The sequence below is a fragment of the Astatotilapia calliptera genome, chromosome 13 (genome assembly GCF_964374335.1).
Source record: "Astatotilapia calliptera chromosome 13, fAstCal68.1, whole genome shotgun sequence".
NCBI lineage: Eukaryota > Metazoa > Chordata > Actinopteri > Cichliformes > Cichlidae > Astatotilapia > Astatotilapia calliptera.
The window spans coordinates 17,689,678-17,716,402 of record NC_137434.1 but is presented as its reverse complement, the minus strand read 5'-3'; the positions used below and the strand labels follow the sequence as shown (position 1 = coordinate 17,716,402).

The window sequence follows — 26,725 nt, the reverse complement described above, 5'->3', positions numbered from 1 at the left end:
CGAGCCCAAAATACACAGAAGGCTGCCAACTGTGTTTCATCTGAATACATATTTATTAGATAAATATTAGGATGTCACATCATCTAACTACATACAGATTTGCAAGACTAAAAATCACAATGTTCTTCTGACCAGTTTAGAATATGAAATGATTGTACATAGAATGTACAAAACCAAATAGACAACTGCCACTTGTGCCAATCACTTCAGATTGTACCTTTATAGCATAAGTTTTGCCAAATTGCATAAAAATTATAAATTTGACAAAATGTTTTACAAACTGTAAATTTTGGAAACAACCCTCGAGAGCCTTCTCGAAGCTCGATGTCTCCCGAGTCCCAATTATACCTCAAAAGGTCGGAATAATTTCGTAGCACCTTTATAAAGTACACAGGTAATAACGAAATACACAGAATTTTCATATTACACAAGAGGAAAAACGTCTTTTCTTTTTCTTGAACCCCTTGTCGAAGGGGTTCATAAAGTATCTTACATAAATGAACAGGCATGGTTAGAGAGGTCTGCACAGACATAATCAAACACAGACTCATTTTCCCAATTCAATGTCTGACAGGAGGATGCAAGCTTTACAAATTCTAAATACACTATGCACACTCCCACTGGAGAAAATGAATACATTTCTGTTAACGTGTCTCTATTTGTCATTTACATTATGTACAAATATCCCTTATATCCCAAACCCGTCCCCCAAAACTTACTGGGGGTCTTTCCCGAATTTCATTTTACAATATTAATCGTCTTCTCCTTTAAATCCTCAACTAGTACAAAGTGTGTCGCGAAAATTACTCGATTTTTGTGAAAGGTTACAGTCATAATTACACACTGTGTAGGGAAATAAAACATCCCAATGCGGCAGTGCATTGTCTTTAACAAACATATAAACAAACACAAAACAACATTTGACTCTTTCAGCTGTGTTGTATGCAGGCCATGTGATTACTCTTGAAGCCAAAATGCGGTTCTTGAAAAAGGATCATAAAGCCTAAATATGGGCGACTTTTTTTTTTTTTTTTTACCAATGACATACAGTTTACTTCATATTCATTGTCTTTACTGCATAAACTGATGTAAACCAAATTTTACTCTCATACAAACACTGGACAAAAATAACTTAAAATGCAAAACAAAAGTGATGGAAACACACAGATCGATGGCTATGAAAAGCTCAGTATCACACCTCAAAACCATCCAGAGGACTTTTTTTTTTTTGCACATTCTCACCTTAAATAAAGAAGATGAGGATCCAATAATATTGAACAAATACGTTTTGGAGAAATTTGGACCCCAGAGCTGCATTAACAACCTTTTATATGTTTCTTCCCGCTGATTCAAAGTCACAGAGTAATGGAAAAAACTGTACACAATACACAGGTACTTAATACAAAGCCAGTGAGAGTGCATTTAAATCAATTCCTTACAATGTTGGACTGTTTATTGGGGACTGTGTGTATTTAATGTGTGTGAGTTGTCACCGACAGACACGCAGTACCATGTAGATGCCAGTAATAGTTAGGTACAGTACTGTACATTCACAATGTATTCACAAAGGGTATATACAACAGCTCTGGAAACACTGTCGGGTCATGCAAGTTGTTTTTTTTCTTCCCCTTCCCAAACAGTAATAAAACAACAAAAGATCAGTACAGTCATACAGATTTCTTTTCTGTGTGTGTGTTTGATTTTTTTTTTATAAAACAGTGATTTTAAAAACTTCTGTGGATGTCTGTGGGATGCTGAAATCCTGCTGTTACACCAACACACAGTAATATCCAGACTCAACCCCTTACAAAAAGCACAGGACAGCTGCGGTGACTGATTCGTGTCAATAAAGGGAAAGGGAGCAGGAGGTTGAACGAAGAAAACACAAAGACGCTGACAAAGAACAAAAAACCCCCGATGAATTTACAATAAAATAATAAATATAAAGACTAGAAAGATAATGATTTGATCAAGCACATCTAGGCTGGACAAAAGACAACAGGAGCCGTTGGCACACATGCACTTGTGATGGAAACTGTGCTGAATTCGATGAGAAGTGAAACGTCACAATAAATACACAGGTGCTGAGACAGCTCTTTAAGCTAGATTGTCCCCTCCCTCCCCCCTCCTCTTCTGTCTCAAACTTTCTCTCTCCCGCTGTTTTCCACGTACGCTCGCAGGCAAACGAAAGAGGACGCAGAAACACACTCGCAGTCGGGCACACACACACACACCACATTTCACACTATGTGCACTCGCCTCCTCCGCTGACACTCAAGGACGATTGAGTTTGTCCTCTCAGTGCACTGATTCTGATGAGTTCCAGTTATTTAACCACCTCACGCACACACAGACACACACACACACACATTCAGAAGTCTAGGGAGGTGGGGGGGTGGCAAGGTCAAAGGGCATGGCATACGCCAAAGTTTTGGAAGAACACATTTCAAGGGTAAAAACACTCTTACAAGACAATGTCTTTGCCGCCGACTCTCGTCCTTTTTTTTTTTAAAATGAAAATTATAGATATTTATATAAACAACAAAGCTACAACACTTTTCCTGGAGCCCACAACGGCTCCTGTCTCCTCTGTGTTGATTACATATAATGATTATAGCTGCACAGTTTTTCAGTTGAAAAAAAGTCACAAATATTTAATATATATATATATGTATATGTATACATATATACACACACACACACATATATATATATATGTATATATGAAGTCACTTTAGTGCCCACCGACATGGCTGTAAATGGCGTGTTTTGAGTCAGAGGTGGTGGAACTGGTGTGTTGAATCTTTGCACAAGCGAAAGAAGGAAGTGTGGGGGACGAGAGGCTCTCCTGCTCTCTCCCTAGGAGTTCCCAAACAGGTGCCCCCCCCCCCCCCCCCCCCCCCCCCCAGCTGTGCTCCTGTGCCGCACATTCTCCGTTTGTGTGTAAGTGCATAAGAAAGCTGATTTGAAGTGTTAACAGGAGGTCGGTCAGGCGTCTGTGGACGGGGTGGTCCGACACGTCACGACTCCCACGGGGGTGAACGAGGGGCTCGTGGGCAAGGCGAAGGTGCTAGTTGTTCTCAAAAAGGGAGAGGAGGTCGTCGTTGCTGTTGGTGGGAAGGTCGGGGGGGTCCAGGTACGAGAGCAGCTCTTCTGGATTCGCCAGTTCGGGAAGCAACTGTGCACGAAAGGCAGAAAAAAACAAAAACATGATTTCTTTTGTTCTTTTTTTCAAGGAAGGCAAATTTACCTTTTCTAGTGACTTCATATGAAGTGTTGATTTTATTTATTAACCTTTATTTAACCAGGAAGATCCCATTGAGATTAAAAACCTCTTTTTCAAGGGAGACCTGGCCAAGATAGGCAGCAGCAGATGTCTCACAGTTACAGAAATTACCATACTCAAACACAGGCAGCAACAACACACATGCAACAATAAGTGAAAGAATACAAATAAAAGAAAAAATAAAATTCAATAAAATTCGTCAATCAATAAAGTTGATGCTAGCGTGCACATAAACAGCTACCGCCGAGAGTCAAATGTTAACAGAAAACAGCAGAGAGATGAGAGCAGCTGCGGCAGACAACAGGTCAACAGTTAGCTTACGGCACCCAAAGCAGACACACTTACATCCAGGGAGGGTTCGGGCATATCCTGGGCTCCCTGACCCATCTGCCCATCTGAGGAGGGGTTAAAGTTCAGATCGCTGTGAGGATGACTGTTCTGCCCGGGATGCTGAGGCTGCGGCTGAGGCTGCGACTGGCGAGGCGGGTGCGATGATTGGCCACTGTGATGCAAGGGCTGCCCTGACTGGACACTGTGATGTAAAGGCGGCCCTGTTTGGCCGCCGGGGTGGGGAGACGCATGCAAGCTCTGCTGCTGCTGCATGGAGTTATGGGACTGATCGGAATGGGACATCTGCAAGTGCGAGAGGGCAAACAAAGAGCGACAGTGAAGGAGAGACGGGAGGGGAAAAAAGGAGGAGGATAAAGCGAGAGAGACACACAGAGAGGGAAGGAGAGAGTGTTAAGGGGGGAAGGAAGGGGGGGAGCGAAATGAGTTCCAGCGTGAATAATATGGAACAGGCTTTCTAAATGGAAGCTGCGATCAGCAGACATGTACAGCTGCAACATTATACGGTGACATGAACATGTGAGCATGACTGAGCACACATGCTGGCTAGAGGCACAGGCTGCACCTTGGTCAGATAAGAAATACAGGTGTTCAGTACGGCACAGATGCTCTAGAGAGTTTCTTCCTCAGACTAAGCAGCAAACATGACTAACTTAGCATCGCATTAAAAAAAGCCCAAATATATGAAAAGCTTAATGTGCAACTTTATTCCCATAAACCATGAGCAGCCAAAGTCAGATGTACTCACTGGATCATTCATGCTGTGGCTGAGGGGCTTATCCTGTGGGAGGAGACCACCAGGCCCGTCCGGAGGATGGGATAGCTGAGGTCCATGGATGAAGTCATTCATAGGGGGACCCCCTCCACCTCCGGAGGGGTTCCCGTGAGGGAAGTCGAAATTCCCCTGGGTGTGGTAGCTGTTGCCTACAAGGAGAGAAGATAAAACACATCTTTTGAAGGGGCTAACTGCAGTTTGGTCCCGCTCACTCATTTGATGAGGAATCCCTGATGTTGCAAATAAAATGTACCTTTATCAAAGCAGTTACATAACAGGATATACCCATTCTACTTTTTTTTTTACTGATGAGAAACATTTATCAGAGCAGGAACATTTTTTAAAACACAGTTTCAGCATAAAACTCTCCTTGGGGCTGTTTCTTTGTTTAATGCACTAGAGACACATCAATAGATCCTGCTGCAAAATGCACAACGGCTCATTCTTCCGATAAATGAGATGACTCTCCTGTTATTATTCTACACTGCAGGACGCTGCCTGCTTTTCATTACCTGCTCCCGGGTAATCTCCCCCGTTGCCACTAACATGTTGACCGGGGTGTGGTGGGTATGGACTCGGCCCAGGTCCGGGTCCAGATCCTGGGCCGGGGCCTGGCCCTAGCTGTGCGATCATTTCCATCACATTAGGCATGGTCATCTGACTCGGGCTCATTGTTTTAAAGCGCTTGGCCAGCGGTGCGTCGGGGTCTTCTTTGATGTGTAGCTCAGACTTGATGGGGACAGGTCGCCAGCTACATGTGGGGTCTATAGTTACCTCCTCAAACTCTGAACTATTGGAGGAGAAAACAAATCATGTTGGCTTCATGTCTAAACAATTTGTGCGTGTAAAAACAGGCTAAACAGAGTGAACTTACTTTTGGATGGCATTCAGGATTCCCCACATGTACTGATCCACCTCCAGACCTTCTAATAACGCAGTTTTACTATAAAAAAAACCAGAATAAAAACAACACATAAGCTACTGGATGGATTCCCTAAACGTATTTTTACACAAGCCTCCTTACTTGCACACAGGACACCTCCATGTCCCCCTCTCACAGTTGAGCTGCAAGTAGGACTCCAGATCAAAGCACTGCAGACAGAAACATCACAAATCCTCATTAGGATAATATTCTTCCGTTCACTGCAACACCAGGCACGCATTTCCATTAACATTATTTCCACTTAAATGCACGCAAACCTGAACATGCTTGCAGTCGTGCCCCCTCGCAGGTAGCTGGATGCGTCTGAACGTGATGGGACATTTCAAAGACACTTTAATGGCCGTCTGCTCCACGCCGTCTTCCCCGTTAAGAGTAGTGTTGCCCGCCGAGGCCGCAACGCTGCTGAAGTTTCTCTTAACTGAAAATATAAAGTGTCACAGAGGGAGCAGTCATAGATGTGCTTAAAGAACGATAAAGAGAAACAGGGTTGAGTTCACTGAATTCGGATGTATTATTGAACATTAACTACGCAAAGGAGCCGTACTCTTGGTGATGCAGTGTTCTGCAGGGAGGAGTCTCTTCTTCAGGAGCCCCTGGAGGACGGATCGCACAGATGGCCTGTGGACCAGCTGAAGCACAAACAGGTGGGACTGCAAAGAAAAGAAGCCATGAACACAAGCAGAATTAGTACAGACAGCTGAATCTCATTCATACTCCAGACAATGCAAATTGAAATCACGTGTGTGTAAATCACTCCAGCTTGTCTGAACTAATGAATGAAGCCGCTACATATCAAAGCTGCTAGTCGGTGCTCTGAGAATGCGAATACTCACACAACAGCATGCGGTGACCGTAATTTGGATGGTGTTCCTCCCGGGTTGGCAAACGTGCTTCAGGTGCAGGGGTTTGTGGGAGGTTTTGTTGTCTCCCCTCTCGATGGTGAGAGGCGTGGCGTTGACGCTGACCTGGACGGAAGCAGGCCAGTTGGTGTTCATTTGCCTGTCTTCATGATGGTAGCACTTAAACTGCAGCTCGAGGTCAGACCTTCGAGGGTAACCAGAGGAATAACAGTTAGTGGAAAAAACTGGGAAAAACAAAACGACAGCCGCACAGTCTGTACAATACATCAGGCATCAGAGGTTAACCAATTCTAATGAGTTTGAAAGTCAATCTTTGGTTTTTTTCTTGTTTCCCTTCCTTAGGATGACTTATTGACAGACACCCATCCACTGAGACCATTTCTGATGACGCTTCATGAATAGCAGATGGATCAAGTGAAGGGTCAGATGCCAGATTTTGGATTTTGCCTGTTTTTTAAGACCTGTAACCTCATCTTTTGCCCTCCACGTGTCCAATTTACTCTATTTTTTAAGGACATACTGCACACCCTGAAGACATATGCCAGGTTTTTGGCTCATGGTTGTTTGTTTTTGGCAGCTATGAGGAAAGAACTGAAAATGACTGGAAAAGCAGGCAGTGTCCAAATAAAAACTTTGAAAGATCTCCAGAAATCCTGGAGAACTATTGCTTAAGACCACTTTATAAAAAACACGGGTGCCAGTTTAGCTCAGGGGGTGAGGAGATGTCGCAAGGCTGAATGCAACAACTCGGGTTTGATTCTGACCCAAGGCCCTCGCTCTCCCTCCTTTCCTGTGTACTCTTCACTATTACATTATCTGATGAAGGCAAAAACCTTGCAAAGAAAAAAAAAGAAATCTGCCTCCTTCGATGTCAAATACAAAGAAATGAAGCGGATTGTATGTAGGCAACACTGTGCTAGCTTACGACAAATCAAGATTCTCACTATTAATAAACTCTGCAGTAACACGTGATTTAGTATGTGATTTAGTATCTCATGTCTGTCACATTCATGTGGCGCTATAACAACAGCCTAAAATAACAGCACCCACAATGTAGCAACTTTCACCACACATCCATTTTAGAGCTTGCTGTGCACATGCTGCACTAGTAACAACAAATACGAAACTACAAGGTTTTTACCTCCACATGAGGGTCTGGTGGACGGACGGTCGAAGGTGGAAGACGTGGTTGCTGACAGCCAGGTTGTGCTCCAAGCGGAACGGTTCCAGCACCACTCCGTCCCTGACTGGGAACGTCAGACGTAGTTCCTCGTTGGGGATAGCTGCAGACGAGGAAAACGGGAGAGGATGGCTTTTAATCTCAGAATGTAAATGTCAGGAGGTGAGATAAAAGGATAAAAAGGACAAAAACAGACAAATGAGTCATGTGAACGACTCGTTTCAGGTCTGCTTGGGTACTTACTTGGAGGGGGCGGAAGCGCTGTCATATTTGGTTTCATGTCGGCTGGAAACGGGGGCTTCACATCCTGGTTTGGCGACAGATACGGCGGAATACTACTTCCCGGGGTCATGGGAGGTGTGGGGTTTCCGGGGACTGGAGAGTGTGGGTAGTTACCAGGCCTGGGGGGCTAAAGAAAGGTGGGGGAAGTGCAATAATCAAAAGATCTGTTAAAGTCATTTCACAGACATGAAAGGCTCAAATCTGGCACCAATGTCTTCACCTGCTAAAACTGAAATTGCACTTTTACATGGGTACGAAGGAAAAACATACCCCACTGCCTTGGCCGTAAGAGTATCCGCCTCCAGAGAAGTTGGTGCTCTGACCGTTGAAGGGCTCCTGCTGAATAAGGAAAAGCAAAAAGGAATTGATACAGTTCCCTTTAGTGCCAGGGATGCACTATAGTTTAGGTGACAAGGGTTCAAACGTCCTGATCTTCTGAATAATTCGCTTCCTTTGCCCCCCTTCTGACCCTGAGTATGCATAAATGATGGACTAACAAACCTTGTAGTACTGGCTCATGGGCATGCCAGGCGGGTACTGCCCTTGGCCCTGTTGCCCCGGCATCCTCTGGCTGGGGTAGTTAGGAGAGGGCAATGGTCTGGAGGCATTTGATGAGGGATACTGCCCCTGCTGTTGGAACTGACTGTTTGGCCCATACTGCTGACCTCCATAGCTTCCCTTCAAGAAGAAAGTTAAAAAAAAAGAAGAAAAGACATTATATATATATACATGTCTCAGGTGCTACAACAAGAAGAATATTCATGTCTGATATTTCCACTCACATCCCCAGGATATGGCCTCTTTATCCCCTGCATGGGTATGCCCTGTCGAGGTCCACCGGGATAACCTTGCTGAGGCATCCTCTGGCTGTGAGCTCCAAAAGGCGTCATGCCTGGGGTTCTCGCCTGGTTTATACCCATTGGAGGCCCGCTCATATTGGGGTTGTTCATGGCAGATCCCATGCTGGATGGATTCATTCCCCCAGGGGGACCTCGTGGGCCTGGCTGATTCATAAACTGGCTATTGTAGGCTGGAGCATGGCCCATCTGGAACGATGGACACATCTGGAGAAAACAACCGAATAATTAATGGCTACATTTTGCAGCAGGTAGTTACCTAACATCTTCCTCCATCAAACTGTTTGCCTCATAGCAGATGTGTACTGTACCTGTCCATACTGGTTCATGTCTTTATTCTGGGTTTCCTGCAGCGCCGCTACAGTGGCTGTTGCAGTGGCTGTCGCGGTAGCAGCAGCGGCAGCAACAGCAGCAGCTGCAGCTGCAGCAGCTGGCTGGGTGAAGTCACCAGGAGGACGTGTGTGGGAGGCCATTCCCATACCTCCTGGTGGTGCATTCGGGCCTCCAGAGTAACTGATGAACACATGATTTATGTTTTAACCACTCTTTTAAAACCGGAGCTGCTGTCTTAAAGAATAAAAAAGAAGACTGGTATCCTGTTTCTCACCTCCCACTGTATCCTCCAGGACCACCGGGGTAGCCGGGCCTGCCGTACATGCTCTGCTGCATGTATGATTGGCTGGAACCGCCTTTATTTGGGAATTGTTGCTGCTGCGCATTGAACTGGGGTGAATTGAGCCCTGCTGCATTGCCAGACATGCCCGATCCCACTGGGTTACCCCCAGGATTCATGGGGTTATTGCTGTTTGCCATTGGGTTGCCTAGCACCTATATTTAACAAAGAATCAAAGAGGAAGTGAAACTATCTGCTAGGTTTGTGCAATAAACCTGTCTTAAAACTGTTTGCTGAACTCATATAATTACAGAGTGGGTGCTTTTCATGCATGGACATACCTGACTCTGTGATGTGTTGGTAACGCCCCACACTGTTGTAACCACGGACAATGACCCAGGGGGCTGGTTGGCGTTTTGTTGCCAGGGGACAGAGTCATAGGGAAATGAGCCATCACTGGAAAACAGATCAAAACACAAACAATGTGCCTGATGTCACTTAAAGTTCTGAGTAACTCTAGGGTTTCTTAAGCCGAAATGTTCATTCAATTTAAATGTCTGGCGTTGAGTTTCACACCACATTTCGAGCCAGGAAATCTGCTAATGATTGCACAAGTAAGATGAGTCAAAATTTCCAAATGTGCCGATAAGGACTCGTCTGTCCGCATGCACCGGTAAACATCTAAGTTCTTCGGATATGGATAGGTAGTACACATCTGGAATGTTTAGCGTTCAGATTTAAAACAAATAGAGTAAAATACGAGATTCTGTTACACATGATAAACAAGCTAAGTCTCCATGAGGGGAGAGGCAAGTGGCCAGCAGTGTGGGAGGGAACTGCTGCTCTTGGAAGGCACCCTGTTTTCCCTGAGAGGTTAGCTCTCAGAATGGACGACATGTTCAATATTTCCTCATAAATACACATTATCCCAAGATCTTCAGCAGAAGCAAACAGGACTCTTGGCTAACTCCAGGCTTTTTTTCCCCCTTCTCTTTTTGTTTTTTTGAGAGAGGTCCGAGCACATGCTGTTCTCTAAAAGCATTACCTCACATCTGTCTTCCCTCTAGGTTTGCCCTTGCACTTCACATCACTTCACTTCCACAAATTTTTCTGGCTTTTCTCCAATCAGTGGAAACCCTCATGAGGCCTGAATGTTAGATGTGAACCTTAATTTCTTTAATGACTTCCTCTGATGCCTTATAAACACTATATTGCCAAAAGTATTCACTCACCCATCCAATTCATTGAACTCACGTGTTCCAATCACTTCCATGACTACGGTGTATAAATTTAAGCACCTAAGAATGCAGACTGTTTCTACAATGATCTGTGAAAGAACATGTTGCTCTCAGGAACTCCAAGCTGGTACTGTGATAGGACGCCCCCTGTACTGCTAAATATCAGTCAGCTGTTATAACAAAGTGGAAGTGATTGGGAACGACAACAACTCAACCATGAGGTTGTAGGCCACGTAAAATCAGAGAGTGGGGTCAGCAGGTGCTGAGGCGCACAGTGCACAGAGGTCGCCAACTTTCTGCAGTCAGTCGTTACAGACCTCAAAACTTCCTGCGGCCTTCACAGTGTGTGGCAAACTTCATGGAATGGGCTTCCACGGCCAAACAGCTGCATCCAAGCCTTAAATCACAAGCTCAGTGCAAAGTGTCAGATGCAGTGATGTAAAGCGTGCCGCCACTGGACTCGAGAGCAGTGGAGACGTATTGCCTGGACTGACGAATCACATTTCTCCATCTGGCAATCCGATGGGTGAGTCTGGGTTTGGCGGTTGCCAGGAGAATGCTTCTTGTCTGACTGCACTGTACCCAATGTAAAGTTTGGTGCAGGGGGTTTATAGTGTGGGGCTGTTTTTCAGCAGTTGGCCTCAGCGCCTTACTTCCAGTAAAAGAAACTCTTAATGCTTTAACATTTTGGACTTTGTGGAAACAGTTTGGTATGGAAGAACTTGACTGGTCTGCACAGAGTCCTAACTTCAACCTGACAGATCACCTTCGGGATGAATTAGAGTGGAGACTGTTATCCAGGCCTCATCGTCCATTATCAGTGTGTGATCTCAGAATGGTGAAAAATTCCCATAAGCACTCCTAAACCTTGTGGAAAGCCTTCCTAGAAGAGTTGGAGCTGTTATAGCTGCAGAGGCTGGGCCGACATAATATTAAACCCTATGGACTTAGAATGGGATGTCTCAAGTTCACATGCATGGGAAGCTGGCAATATATTGTACACTGGTTATTCAGATGCAGTTTCCTCCCACCACACACTTTATTGAAAATGTGACTTTACTGAGAGCCAACTGCAGCAGGCTTTGTAATCTGACAGGGCATGTATCTCACCTGTGCGTGAGGCCGGGCTTCATGCTGTTCATGCCGGGCTGCATGGGGACTTTCCCCTGCGGTTCGTTCTGTCTGTTCTTCTGGTGACGCAGAAGGAGGAGGCGACCCAGCTCCTCGCACCACGACGACAGCAGGGCTGCAAGGAGAGCACAATGACAGGTTCATGATTCCTCGTGTGCACAACTGGTCTGCACTGGGTACTTATGTATTATCAGACGCATGTTTATGGCTCTATGGTTGCAAATGATCACACAGAATGTCGCTTATAACAGAGTTTTAAAGTTTTCCTTCAATAAACACAATTACAGGTGTCTAACGGTTGCAGCTTGATGTTACTGCTAAAGCCTCCAGGGGGCAGCCTAATGCAACACTTCCATTATCAATCGCTCTGTGTAGTTTCCACAACAGCTGCCTTACACGTCATATCAACCTGCAGAGTCAAATATAAACTGAGATCTATGTACAGCACAAAGGACCTCCCAGTTTTCTCTGCCACTGTGAGGAAAAAGCTGAAATGGAGCGTGAGAGGCAGACACCAGTGAGTGATTGGGGTTACAGATAAGAGCCGTGTAGAAAGTAAGAAACAGTAACATCTTCAGTCCTCCACTTCCTTCATTCATCAGCACCACTTTATTCTTTGCCTCGTTGTCCTCTCATGTCTCTAAGGACTAATCAGACAGCCTTCTCATCCCGCCTTCATGAAGATAAGAGTTGGGATTTTTTGTTCTTGTTCCAATGATGTGCCAATTTTATTTGATTTTGTTGTGTTTTTTCCCCAATGCCAATCAAGTTGTCTTCTTTTTTTTTTTAATCGATGGGTTATTTGAAAGTTGCCTTGACAAACATCAGCCTAACAAAAGAAAGGTTACCATGTTCATCATTTTATTAAATAGTTTAAGATGCTATTTATAGCCTTGTAGAGCCAGATACAGCAGCTTTTAGAAGGTGCTGTTACTAGGTTTGGGGCGGAGGGGGTGTTACAAAGTCCATGACACTGAAATTGGCACTGCATTAAGATTTACACTATGTCTAAATGATCTAAATGAAAGGAAATTAAAAACATGACATGACAAGTGATTATTTCTGAAGTCACTCGAAAATGACGAGGAGTGAAAGGAACAACAAAGAAAGGAGAGAAGGGAAAAAATAAAGGAGAGGAGCGGTTACATTTTCCTCTGCAGGGTGGAGAGAGCCAAGCCTCCTAGTTAAAGAGGAATTATTCCACCCTGCCATTACGGAGAGCTTATCTCCCCACTAAATCACCACCTCCACACAGAGGGACTGTCTCTTCAACAGGCAACCCACCATTTAGACCTAAAACTCCAAGCTCGAGTGATGGGAGTTGCTTTGAGGCAGGGAGAGACAGGCAGAGGACAAAAGAGAGCAATGGCGACTTATCACATCAGCGTGGTTATGAGCTACTGAATCTAACAAGCTGCCAAGGCCAGATGTCATTCATAATAGAGTGAGGGTCTGCTCTGGGCGTCGTGCATATTTAGCGAGCTTAGTACAGTGTACATGACCTTGTTTTCACCTCACAGCCCCCTGTGTTAAAACCTCTGCCAACACTATCACACACCCACAACTCGCCCGCCATACTCCTCTCGCTTTACCTCTTTACGGCCCTCCTCTTTACAGAGCCCCGCACGCCCTCGGTCCTCATACAAATTTAAATAGCATTCTGATGGCATCTGTCTCTACTACTATCCATTAAGTTGTTTTGTTGACTTCGCTAATGGAGAACATGAGGTGCAGATGTCAAGCGTGCAGACAACCCAGCCAACAAAAACAGAAGAATATAAAGACAAGGTCTCCGTCTCATTACACCTCTCTTTATTTCATCTTTCTATTCATTCCCATTGAATGAATAGAAAGATGAAACTAAAGCCTTCAGTTTGTTCTGAAGGTGCTAACAGCTGGCTGGTTGAGACAAGTTAAGGTCAGCTACTTAAAGATTCTTCTTTAAAGCCTTTCTCACTCTCTTCCGTCTTTTGTTTCTAATATTAAAGAATGCCATGTTTCTATTCTCTGGTAACTTTAACATGATTGCAACTTTACTTAAGAATGAGAGAATCCTGAAACCAGCAAGATTACTGAGATAGTTCAGCTTTGGGAAATGGTACTTTTAAGAGTGATGGGAGGTCTTCTGGCTCGGTTCCCTTAGAAGAGCTGGCTCTTATGGCTCCCAAATGGCTCTTCAATCGGAGCCTTCTATTTTAGCCCAATTTATTAATTATACATATTTTGTGTGCTGGGAAACTTTTTTTAATGCATCATTTTGACACAGGTCTTAATTTTGTGAATTCAATACTGCTATGGGAGAACATACATGGGGCTTAAGGCCTGCAGTCTACAATATCCTCGAAATGCGTCGTTACTTCACTTTTTCCTTGCGTTTAAATCCGGCTCCCTGTCTCTCTGTTGCTGTGTTCCAGATATCTTGGAGTTGCGTCACTCCCGAGTTAGCGCGTTCCAGATACAGTGAGGGAAAATTTATTTTGGTTCTTACCAACTTAGAGCCATTCAGGTATCACTAGCAACACGGCATAATACTTATTTTTATGCTCTTAAAAAACACATTCGTGGATAAAGCCCAATCAGTCACATTTAGTGAGTTACAAATACACAACAGTGGCAAAACAGGTTCAAAGTCTACAGTTTTAGTACTGTTTATGTTCAGTGCTGCCATCTTGGATCGCTACCTCAGGTTATGTTGGTCTGCTCCAACATTCCGGGAAATCCAAATTGACGTGGTGTTCCACAAAAAAATCATCTAAGGGAACACGAAAATTTGTACCCGGTCTGTACGACTACCCTCGCTGTCTTCCCAACTGATGCCCCCCTTCCTTCTTTTACATAATGGTATAATCTAAGTCTGAAACTGCAGTTCCACAAATGGCCACTTGAGGCTCAAAAAACATCATAAAAAGCCCAAATTTTACAGCACAATTAAACGTATTTACGTTTCTGTACCAGCCTGACATTTAAAGTGTTTTGGTCCTTATTCCTATATAAATGTCACCATTCATGAAAAGTCTGGAGTCAGGTGGGTCTTGACACAGTTCACAGTTACTCTTTCCACCCGACGATCAAGTGATCATTCCTGCTGTACATCTTTAAGCTGCACGTGTAGCCGGTGCACTGTAACGTAAATTATCTGCAGACAAATCAGCATAGTCACAGGTGAAAAGCTAGTGGGTCATTTAAAAAAGCTAGAATGAGTTTACAATATATAACCCAAGCATGCCCACTTCTGGCTCCAACCCCCTACCCCACAAAAAACCAAACAAACCACTTGGTAACCTAAAGGCTTCACAACACTCATCCACTAAACAACGGGTTACTCACAGTGGCTACATCTAGCTTTAAACGGTGAGATTATCCTATTTCTGCTGAATAGCTACACTGTCAGGGCTACTTGATAATGTGCTGACAATTTACAGTTGGGTAAAAAAGTATAGAGATTGTAGCTGATGGAGAAAGTGTTCCTGAAACTACTTTCTCGACGCATCAGTCTGGCAGTCTTTCACAACAATAACATCATAAACTGCTGTTTTTACCTGCATCGAAGAGTCAGCTCTCAGTTACGCCGTGCTGTGCTTTTAAATAGTTCCATCATCAAATTCTATCGAAAGCATTTAATAGAGAATCTCCTTGTCCTTGACTTGCAGCTGGTGAGCCCACAGATATTCAGCAAATGAGTTTATCTAAGCTAATCTCACCATCTGAGACTTTCTAAAAAGCATTCAAAAAGCTGACAGAGTCAAGCGCTTCTTCGTAATACATGACTAAAACCACAGTTACTGATCTGCCTGACTAATATCTGTAGACAACGGTGACATTCAAGCCTCTGGGGCTCATCTGAAGCTACTATTCTGTTCTAACAAGTTTCAGTGGATTCTCCAGCCTTAAACAGAGCCTCCTCCTGAGCACATAGACTGCTCTGCAGGGAAAGCCGGACATAAGCTGAAGCTCTCGTGAACCCGTTCCAACCATCTCCGTTTCTTAGAAGCTGGGACTTTTAATTGAATAATGCCCAGAGACATATGGGTCCTCCTCACTCAAGCTGTATTTAATGCTATATGGCTGACTGATAGCAGAAGCCCTGGCTCATTCTCACCTCACCTCAGCCCCTCTGGGAGCAGAAGGGAGGGAGAATAAGCCCTGGTAACAGGCTGCAAGGCCCATTAACTAATGACAGAGTGTATGTACAAGTCCTTTTTACAAGGAAACCCAAATGCTAATTACTATGAACTCTGGCAGTGCTGTGTGTGTGTAAGCATCTGCGTGTGCGGTAAAAGCCTTCTGCTACTGAGCATATCATTTCCCTTAGAAATCCTGACAGATTGCTAATACTTTAAATGTATCCTCCCTAATATAATTGAGTTAGCCGCAAGACAGCGACCCCACTTTGTTGATAAACACCTGACCTGTTCTGAAATATGAAGCCGGTGCTCTGCCACGTATAAGCGCAAGGTATTCAACTTTCAGCAAAGATGCTGAAGGCAACAGCAAAAGAGTGCTGCTGTGCTGTGGCCCTAAATCACTGTACTAAGTGTACTATTGTGTGGTTAAAGATTTAAAGAGTGAACACAGCGAAGCAGCCCTGTGTCTGAGCATGCCAAGTGCAGAGGTAAAGTGAACTTCCACCCACTCAAACGACTATTTCAGAGGGTGACATCTGCATTAAAAGAGGAACAGAGTTCACCACGCATTTAATACAGCGTAATTATAGTGTGTATAAATAAAAGTAAATTAAAAAACAAAACAGACAGGCCATTTTGGCGGGGGGAAAGCACTGGCATGTCACACATTTTATAAAAATGACTTTAGATGTGAAGTCGCTTTATATATGATCAATACGCAAACATTAAGAAAAGAAGCTGGGTAAAACTGCCCCACCACGGGGGGGGGGGAGGGTTCATTTTCAGCAGAAGAACGTAAAGACAGCATCAGCTGAGGTGCATTATCAAAAGTATATTATGGCAGCCATGTTTCCAAAATGGAATTAAAACAGTACAAATGTGGTAAGCAAAAGAAAAGAGCTGATGTCTAAATACTGTGAACTGCGACTAAAAGAAAGTACTGTTGAGTTTTCAAAGCCTGTATGAGAAGAGTGCTCCGGAGTGTCAGCCCTTTCCCTTTTCTTTTTTTTTAAAGCTTGCATGGCAACTGAAATTCAGTGCAAGAGAAGTGCACCTGTTTCCTCTTAAGACTGCAGTTACAGCCATGACTGCACTGTGATACCATGATACTGATATGGAATATCTATTACTGACACAGTATCACGTAGCAGCTGGAGGGCTTGGCTGTTTTATGCATACATATTTAAGGGTTAGCTGCTTTCAAGAAAGCTGCTAAAAAGGAGATGTTACATAAGACTTTCTGAGCCTCATTAGTTTGGATGGCAACACAAAGAACGGCTGAAGGAGTTTTATGAAGTAGAAACAGGTAGAGATTTCTTGCTGCTCATACTCCTCTTTGTACGATTCTGACAGAAGAAGCAACTGCAAAGTATAAACTCGGTTAAATAGCTTAATGAGGTTGGTTTGCACAAAAGCTCAAACACGTTTGAGCCACATTCAGCAAAAGCATTGTCCTAATTGTGGAGGATTTAATCAGTTTAATCTTCAGCAGGAATGCACATCCCTCATACTGTACACTCTCACATCAAGCCTGATCCTAAAATTACCACACAAAAAAAGAAAAAAAGCCTCTGTCACAAGTCGCGGCACGCTTTGATAGAGACATGTAACACCGAACATGCAGCTCTACTGTAGTTTTTGTTGATAACAAAACACACACACACAAAAAGAAAATACTACATGAAAAATTACACTTTCTGAGCATGAACACTGCGGCACTAGACAAAGAAGCCTTCTGAGACAATGTGTGGGATGATAAAAAAGAAAAAAAAGAAGCAATTTATAATAGATATCAAAAGCAGAGGTCTGTAAAACACTGGCAGGTAGAATTATGCTGTGTGGGTACAAAATATTATGCAAAATACAAATATGGAGGGGATATAAAATCCTGTGGAAAAAAAAAATCATGCTTTTTGCCGAAGTGTAATGGAAGCCATTTAAGCAGTCAATGATATCCCCCTTCCTGCCCCCTCTCTGTTAAGCCAACTTCTTCCAAGAGAAGAGCATATCAAATGGGCTTTAGTCTCAACAGCTTGGAGGCAGAACAACTCAAACATGCCCTGCAGAGAGAAAGCTCTATGTCAAAAAATCACAGTCGACCAAAACCAAGCCTTTAGTTTAACGTTCACACGAATCACAGTGTTCCAGATCTTCTAGCTTGAAAGTGCCTCGTTTTGTTTGGATTTTTCAAAAAGACTTGATTATTGCTTTTTGTTAATTTGAACTGAAAAGCAAAGCGACTTCCTTATCGGGAAGACTTCCATCCTCAACCTCTGGCTGTACACCAGATATGAGGACAGAGGGGGGGGTGGAGGATGGATGGAAGGATGCTAGACAAGAGGACAGGTGGAGATGGAGGGAGTAGGCAGATCCCCTCCTCCCCTGGATGTGTGTGTGTGGGTCACAAGCCAAAAGAGATGCTGCAGCCCAAAAGGGAGGGTAGCTCTACCTGAATCACTCTGACATCTCCTGCAGGTGCTGGTTTCTGTGGGGTTCAAATTACACATTTTTAAATGTGGCAGAGTTATGAGAATCAGAATAAACACCAAACATAATGCAGTATGACGGCTAGATCTGAGCAGAAGGTTGAAAGTGCTGGAGGATCTCCGTGCTGCCACCAAAAACACTCTTTATTATGTTTTTAATGTATCCATTTGCAGGTAAGCTGAGCTTGACTGAGACTCCCTGCAAAGATTCACATTTCCTGCCATAGTATTTATTGCAGATTTAAATGGTCGCTCTGATGCAATAGATATTTTCATTATGTGTGCCATATATAATATATTAAACTACAAAAGCCAAGCCAATCCTTTGTATATAACACATATGCATCCTAAAATGCTCGTTCAGTAAAATCAAAATATACGTTTTGGTTAATCTACAGATTATTTACTGCTTGTTTAACCAACCAAAAGTCCAAAACCTTAAAATAGTTGGTTTACAGGGACATGCAACTTAAATAGTTGCGGACTCGTTTTGCTTCCCTTAAATCTTTCGTGCGGGGAAATCTTCATGCTTGCTTTGGGTACATTTGCTATAACTGGGAGTATGAAAATCAGGTGACTTGCATCAGATGCAACAGAGCATGTCCTCCATAAACTTCTCAGCCGTGGGGGGCGGGATGTCACCAGCATCCGTCCGTGATCACACAGCCACAATCCACAATAAAACAAAATGCACTGTTGCACTCAAAGGAATCTGGAAACAAGCATGCTCGCATACAAGGACAGAAAAGCAGCTAAAGTAAATATGAAATCTGCGGTCTGTGCTGGTGAGCAAACAAACACATTCGGTCTCTTGGCGTCAGGGAAGATGTGCTTAAACAGTAAAGCACCTCGAATAGCTCGAAAGAACATCAGAGAGGAGCAAGCTGTGAATGAACTGCTCTTATCAGCCACGTGCAGCTCGCCACCACTGGAGGGAACGAGCAAATATCACATGCTTAATTATAACTAGACACGCTACTTGTCTCAACTTCCACAATGAGTCTTTCATCTCACACTGTTGTTGCTTCAATGAAATCATTAGGGTGAAAAACACAATCAGAAATTCTGAGATTTCCCGCGGCTGCTCTTTCATAATCTAAGACAATGATTAAAAAGTGATGAAATTCCAGCTACGGAAGCTGGGTTTTTTGTTTTTTGCACATGAATCAGTAAACAGCGATTTCACGAGGAGCGGCCATGAGAGGCCATCAGCACACCTCGACTAGATGGGGGAAGTCAACGCCAAGAATGGAGAATTTCACTGTTTCCTGAAACACTTCCTGCTGTCCTGCCCTATTGCTCCTCCCCCACTGATCACATCAATACCCGGCATCGGCTTGTCCTGCCAGAAATCCCTTGCTCAGATTCTCCAGTCATAAATCGAACGCTGTTTCGCTCGGGCCACACTTGCTCGTGGTGGGTGGAGTGACACATGTAAGGCATGGTAATGATTCACAGAAAAGAAAAAAAAAAGGCAAAACAAACTGCAAAAACAAAGTAGGCCACACACACACACACACACACACACACACACACACACACACACACACACACACACACACAAACACATCCAGTTCAAATGTCAGGAATGAGTCACTAAACAGCCTGATGGGAAGTACTCAGAGTGCACTCACTGGGGTTCACCAAAGTGTGTGGAGTAAGTGATACAAACAAAGCGCTGGAGTCAGAGAGAAAGGAGGAAGGCTAGAGGGGGAGAGCGGCTGCATGTGGCTGCGAGGTTGAGGATGCAGACGGTTTCAGTGGTTTACACCCTGCTCAGGCTAACAGGAAGTGCTGCAGCGCCACTACCGCTAGCTGGAAGTCATATTGTGCCATAATATAAATATGTATATTTCTTTCTTTCTTTTTTAACCGCCGGTCAGTGAATGGTTACGATATTGTTTACAAGAGCCATTTGCTAATTAACTTGTCAGTTTTAAGGTTAGATTAAACACTGATTGAATCCCCTGCAGCGCCCTCGTGTTTTTATTGCCTGGCTGCCCTTTGCTCATTCAAATTCTGTTACCCTTTAAAAGACGCACAGCTGACAACACGGCGGACATTAAACACTTTTCAGCATCACTGAAAGACTGAAAGAAAAAAAGAAGCCTTTCTGTGCACTCATCCAACTGCATTGTCCTTCCATGACTACACTCTACACCCCCTCCTTCCTCCTCTCTCTTCTTCTCTCCTAATGAGTGGACAAGCAGACAGGCTCTGGCTCCAAGCACAGGTCAACAACTTAAAAAAAGAATCCACAATGGAAAAGTGGGTCATCTTTTCCTGACTGAAAGAGGGACACTGACGCACGTACTCCTAACACCAACATGAGCACGACCTCTCTTACATTTCATAAATCTGAAGGATTTTACTAGCTGTACGATGCTGCATAGCCACCAGGGCTCATACAATCATAGTGTAGCATTGTAGCATTTCTATAATTGTAATGTTAAACTGACAACCCTAAATCCTAACTCAAGATAAAACTTAAAACAACCTAAGTGTAATGCACTGCGAAGTGTGTGTTTGCACACACGAAACAGGCAGTCAGTGTAACCCCTATGACAGAACAGCATGTAGGTCAACCTGTGGTCAGCTGATCTCTTCTGATCCTCTCTGGTGCGAGCGACCGGTGTGTTACACTACTACAAAGCTAGAAGCCCGTATTATTAAGCCTGAAATGCACAAATGTCAAGGCACAGCTGAAATGATTATTCCTATTTTAAATGTACTAAAATAACATACTTTAAAGAAACACTGCAGCTAATTGTTGCTTTTTCTTCTTGTATCAATCATAGATCAAAAGCAGTTGCTCAACTGGCCTCTGCTAACCCCCTGATCATCCGCTATGCATACAAACACACTCGCTTAATACGCCAAATAGTTCTGTGCTAGAGAGGCACGTGGAGGGGGGAGCGCACACACACACAGACACACACAGACACACACACTCTCTCTCTGACACTTACCCAGAGCCGGGCAAAGTCCCTGCACATCTCATCTCATTCCCTTCATAGCGCAGAGAAAAGACTCAAGTGTCACAAATGCTCCTGTTTCTGCAGAGGCCAGTGGCAACTCTCAAAGCTTTTTGCTGCTTCCAAGCCTCCTGTGCCTGTGCCTTATCACTCTCACTCTCTGCACAGATCTCTCACTCTGCTCACTCTTTTCTTACTTCCTCTGTCCTCTCCTGTCTTTCTCCCTTCTCTCCCTCTCGCTCTCTTTTCGCTTTCTTTCTCCTTCCTTGCTCTCTGATCTGTCTTTTTCCCTTGTCCAGCGTCTGCACAATGCACATCAATTATTCAGAGGCAGTCTCCCAGTTTCTCCAGCTTATCCAATCAGAGCAGGGCTCTGCACTAATGGGCTCCTGCTGTACCTGCTACCGGCTCCAACACACTCTTGAGACAGCAGAGAGGAGGAGGAGGAGGGGGGGTGGATAGACAAGAGGGAGCAGTGGAGGAGGGAGGATGAGAGGAAGAGATAAAGACAGCGAGGCGACGCAGACAAACAGGACTAGCGATAGAGACGGCAAGATATTTGCAGCGCTTCTCACCTCAGTTGTAAGGTGCCGTTATTGATGTGTAGGCTCTAGCTCTCCATTGCTCTGTCTCTCTAAGCTGTTACACAGTTCACTGTGGAACACACACATGCATGATCCAGCAATGTGACTGCCATTTGTCAGGAAGGGCAAAGAAAACCAGAAGAAAAAAAACAAAACAGAAAAACCCTGCAAGCTCAGATTGCAAACTTGCATAAATGGGTGGAGCTTAAAACGCTGGCTGGAAGCCTACACACGAGGAAGGAAGTGGGAGAAGAAAAAAGATCAATCTTTTCAAAGACAGACAAGAAGTAAGTTATCGGGCTTATCAGAGAGGGGGACTCCTGTCCGCAGGACAATAAAATCTGACAGCGGCCACTTTGCACATCCAGCTAAGAAGACACACCAGAGATTAGCAGAATATCTGAAGTAGATGAATAAAAATGCGAGGCACACAAGGGTGAATCTGAGTTCATTGTCTTTGCGCGCCCACCTCTTAATAATGAACAGGAAAGACCTAACCCGACGTTGTTCTCGCTGCCCTTACCTAAATGCTAAGATGGGGCCGCACAGTCAAATAAAGAAGAGGGAAAAGCCCACGGGCCTCGTGACAGCTGAGAGAAGTTTTTCTTTTGTGTGGTTTTTGTGCAGCGTACGCAGTCATTAACAGTTTCACAAATGTCCCACGCATAATCGAAACGCACAGACACAACAGAGGCATTGTTGGCCAGAAATATAACTTTAAAAGGGTGTGTCGAAAGCCCCTGGGGGGGAGATGATGGTGGGGGTGTTGGCTGAGGTCCTGAGATGTGGGTGCCAGATCAGTCAACCCTGAACAAAAGGAGGATTTAAATCATTTGCTCATCCGGTTTTGACAAGAACAAAGTCTTCTGTGTGTGTGTGTGTGTGTGAGTGTGTTGAGTACAACTGCACTGTCCTGTCAGCTGGGATATTACTAAAATGAATTCGCTTGTAACTGTATAAACCAAACCAATTAAGGAGTGTGTGATAGAGGGCCCAATCAGCCAGAGGCAGCAAATGCAGCTTCCATAATAAGTGTTTCCCCGTGAGTTTTATTTCTATAAAATTAATAGTAAAGTTCTGAAGGTAGTTTTGGGGGTTGCATCATCTAAAATGAACCACTGGAGAGTGTCAGAAGAGAGGCCCGTCTGCTAAAAATAAACCCAGTTTCCTGTTAATAATTCAGAGCCCTGCACTTACTCAGCAGTAATTAAATATAAAAGTCTGTAAGGTTGATTGGGTCAGTAACAAAGGATGCCTACACTTTCCTCTAGTTGTACATACACATGCACGACTCAAAGATGGAAAGAAAGACAGGCCGAGAAAATCAATCAGGTGAAAGTAAATTGAAGCAGATAAGTGGAAGACATGTCAGATTGTTGTAGGCTAAGAGAAGAAAGACAAGGGTTTGTGTCTACGCACAGGCGCTCACACAGTGTGCCTACACAGAGGCTAATAGGAGGACTCATTCTCTTGCAGTTCTTGTTAAAGTGAGGGAGTTTACTGGCTAGTGAAGTGTGTGTTTTCACAGGACATGGGGGTGAGTTACAGCCACACCCTGGAAGTTTTCTGTCACTGTTGACACAGCAGAGCGGCTGTTTTCCTGATCTGAGCTCTGAGCATGCTCCGCTGACTGACAGAGAAACACCAGCTTTGCCAATAAATTTCATAAATGTCAGATGCGAGTGGGTGGAAGGGACTCCACCAGCCACCTCCAACAAAGCCTTCTCATCATCGTTTCCTCTTTTTTTCTCAAATACTCGTTCTTAACCAGCTGAATCAGGGAAACTACCCTAACATGCAAAACACAGTGCAACACACTGATCACTTGTGTAGATCTAAAATCGCCCACTACACCAATGATAATGCAGTTAGTAGTTAGTTTATGCTCTGCTATGCAGACATATCCATTAAAGCCCAACAGATATAGGACTTTTAAAACCGATACTGATATTTGGTGATTTTTAAACTAACCGATAGTTTGATATATTAGCTGATTTTTTTTTTCTTTCAGACACATTAAACATAAACAGATTTCATTAACATTTGCTATGCGTAGTTACTTATTTACTTGTTTACGCTCGTGGTTGTATTTATGGCATTGCTAACATGTGTCGTGGAAGATTCAAAGCGCCCTCTGGTGGGCAAACAATGCAACGTCAACACTCGTAACATGGTTGAAGGGTGTTTCTCCCACCTCGTCTTTGTATATAAATTTTCATTTATCTGCTGTTATAAGTGCAGACACAGACAGATTAATATCAGCCAGTAATCTCTACCCACCTATACAATTGTTGGGCTCAAGCAAAAAAATGAAAAAAATCTATGTGTCAGGTACAACTTTGTAAGTAAGAAGCTTAATAAGAAGCATATCTCTTTAGCATGCATTTAATTAATCCAGACAAAGCAGGTATGCGTCACCATGGCAACCAAGTGACCATAGCTTTAAAACGTTGTATTTTAATCCAAGGCAATCTTTAATCTTTTTCTAAACCCAACCTCACAGTTTTAGACCATAGCTCTAACCCAGTAGTTTTAATGTCCAAACTTATTCAGGAAACTATTTTTAAATAATAACTTATTATTTTACAAACTTTTGTGAGACTGTGCAAGTGTATCTCTGTGAAACAGACAAACAGAGAGGAGAGAAAGGAGAGGAGACACAGGTCATGTGAACATGATGTACTTGAGTTTATGACTTTTTATGCACAGCTTTCCAACAAGTGCACATCCATCTAAATTCTCTGGTTGAGATGAAAGCTTTGTTTAGTTCTAACCTTGAGCACCTAGCCATTGTCCCGTGTTCTCCTGGCAACGGTGGTTCTTGTTTTTGCGTTTTCCCCTCCGCTGACTGGAAAAGCACCTTTTCTGTTTTACTGACTTCTCCTTTCACAAACTAAGCAGGAGGAAAAAACCTACTGCTTAAAACTTCAGCACTGGGAACCAGTATTGTAAGTGAGACTTGCTAGTACAGGAGAGCAGGCTACAGGAAAGCTGCTGAAGGAGGGGGTGGGGACTAGTTTGCAAAATCATATATATATTTATAGCATTACACGAAAGCTAGAGTTAAGTCTATGCCATGTTAAGGCCTGGAAAAAATGTTAAATATGTAATTTTAATGTATGCAGATAAGGTTTTACAGTTCGAATCATTGTTTGGATAGGGACTTTAACCTTCTGTGTAAATTACAATATCACTCGAGATTCCAGTCTAAATAACTATTACGTCTTTGAGTTAGACAAAGGGAAAACAAGCAGCAACCTGTGTGTATCTTAAACATTAAAGCTAAAAAAGCTACCATTCCAGGGAGGAGCCGCCTCTAATCCAGGGCATGTCGAGTCACGCTGGAAACATATACACATTCAAAACAATCCAAGTCACACTTCAGATGTAATCCGAGTACAAACAACAGGAGGAGATATTTTCAAGGAGATGAGGTGACAAGCTGATAACTGCAGACAACTAAAGCTGATCTTGGTGACAATTTGTGAAGCTTTTCCTTCATAAAAGGAAGATAACTAACTCTTTATGAGTTTATATTTAGAGTAGCAGATTCACTGAAAAAGGCAGCAGAAAAAGCTTCGACAGATTTTGTGATTAATCTAATTTCCTATGTGTTGTGTTTTGTGCATTTGTAAGGCAGAAAGTGCGCCTCTATCATCTAATGAACCTCTGAGGTGTAAGCGTATTTGTGCTAGACTACAGATTATTGGGTGTAAAACATAAACACAGATTTACTTAAGTTTATTTTTCTATAAACCTGAGCTTATAGCATGCCTACTCCAAAAAATAAAAAATAAACATGGAGCAAAACATCAATGCTAACAATCCTACTATGCTAACAGCAGTAATGCTGTGTATCTTTGCTGGTTCTGAGAGTTAACAGTGCTAATGCTACGTTGCCTAACAGCAGATAGGTCTCTTCTCTGGCTGATTCCAGATTAGAGCAACATACTAATCCCCCAGGCTTCACTGCAGGGTCACAATCTCCAGACAGCTCATCGTCAGCTGCCTGCTGTTGCTGAAAATCTTTCTACTTCACTCGACAGATCTCACAGTCAGCAATTTATACTTTCATACTGTGCAACTATGCCTTTGTACTTTGTTCATGGGTTCAATTACTTGCAAGACACTTAATTGAGACACACAAAAGAGTTGATGTAAATATTAAAATGCAAAGTCAGCCTTCTTGGAAACCTAAAAGTTTAGTGATTAGTTTCTAATATGTTCACTCAGCATTTATTTGCATTCATTCTACAGTCATTTGTGGCTGCAGTTTTTAAAAAACCCCACACAAATATCATTTTAAATGTTTTTGTTGAACTGCTCTAATGGAGGGTAGGGATAATTGTTTCATCAATTTCTTATTTGACTGATGCTTTCAAAGAAAGTGTCAGTGTGATTGATCTGCAGTCTGCCTCCATCCCTGAGGAGCCTACAGATAGCATCCCAGACTCCTTGGCCCTTGTCTGGGCTCTCAGGTGTCAGATTCACAGGCTTCTGTCGCCATGCAGACTCCAAGAACATTGTGCAGGAGCTGCACAATTAGACACACACGCATGCATAAATGCACGTACATACACACGCGCGCGCAAGGCAGGTGAAAAGACACAAACGACCACACAGACAGCCGACACTTCTCTACATCTCTTTCTGAGCGCATGGATGTATCTTTGATTTCATGCACACATCTTGTCTCCGCTGTCATCCCCTTGTCTGGCTTCTCAGACAGACGTCCTTGTAAGGGAGCTAAGACGGAAGCTCAGTGAGTAAGATCTGCCCTGAGTCATATCTGCTTCCCACCCCAGCAGCCTGTCTGCCCTGTTTAATGGCTGGCTGCATCATATCTCACATCCCTCCCCCAACCTCGCATAATTACACTATAGTACCCATTTGTCTCCTGTACATAAACAGCTCTTCCTGAAACCCTCGTGCTGTCTTCTATTAGATCCCAGAACCATCAGCAGGCCTGAAGATGATTCTGACTGTCAGTCGGGCCCAGCCCAGCCCAGCCAGGCAGCCTGCCAGCCAGTCCGTGCCATGGCC

General features: G+C 43.6%; 1 protein-coding gene across 6 annotated transcripts in view; it reads right to left on the bottom strand.

The window, feature by feature from the left end:
* Positions 1 to 2,726: 2,726 nt before the first annotated feature.
* Positions 2,727 to 26,725, bottom strand: part of zmiz1a (zinc finger, MIZ-type containing 1a) — a 107,354-nt gene continuing 83,355 nt past the window's right edge. For 2 of the 6 annotated variants that reach the window (XM_026189863.2, XM_080287761.1), the window contains 18 exons: positions 11,493 to 11,628; positions 9,486 to 9,600; positions 9,139 to 9,359; positions 8,843 to 9,044; positions 8,457 to 8,738; positions 8,176 to 8,352; positions 7,945 to 8,013; positions 7,636 to 7,801; positions 7,354 to 7,495; positions 6,186 to 6,396; positions 5,897 to 6,002; positions 5,610 to 5,770; positions 5,434 to 5,501; positions 5,284 to 5,352; positions 4,922 to 5,199; positions 4,383 to 4,558; positions 3,632 to 3,919; positions 2,727 to 3,178 (listed from right to left, as the gene is read on the bottom strand). In XM_026189863.2, the coding sequence (XP_026045648.1) occupies positions 3,071 to 3,178; positions 3,632 to 3,919; positions 4,383 to 4,558; positions 4,922 to 5,199; positions 5,284 to 5,352; positions 5,434 to 5,501; positions 5,610 to 5,770; positions 5,897 to 6,002; positions 6,186 to 6,396; positions 7,354 to 7,495; positions 7,636 to 7,801; positions 7,945 to 8,013; positions 8,176 to 8,352; positions 8,457 to 8,738; positions 8,843 to 9,044; positions 9,139 to 9,359; positions 9,486 to 9,600; positions 11,493 to 11,628 (2,975 nt within the window). In that variant the 3' untranslated portion in view covers positions 2,727 to 3,070. Of the gene's footprint in view, positions 3,179 to 3,631; positions 3,920 to 4,382; positions 4,559 to 4,921; positions 5,200 to 5,283; positions 5,353 to 5,433; positions 5,502 to 5,609; positions 5,771 to 5,896; positions 6,003 to 6,185; positions 6,397 to 7,353; positions 7,496 to 7,635; positions 7,802 to 7,944; positions 8,014 to 8,175; positions 8,353 to 8,456; positions 8,739 to 8,842; positions 9,045 to 9,138; positions 9,360 to 9,485; positions 9,601 to 11,492; positions 11,629 to 18,086; positions 18,160 to 21,092; positions 21,403 to 26,725 lie in introns of those variants that run through there. The other 4 variants (XM_080287765.1, XM_080287763.1, XM_080287762.1 and 1 more) reach the window with 4 other exon arrangements.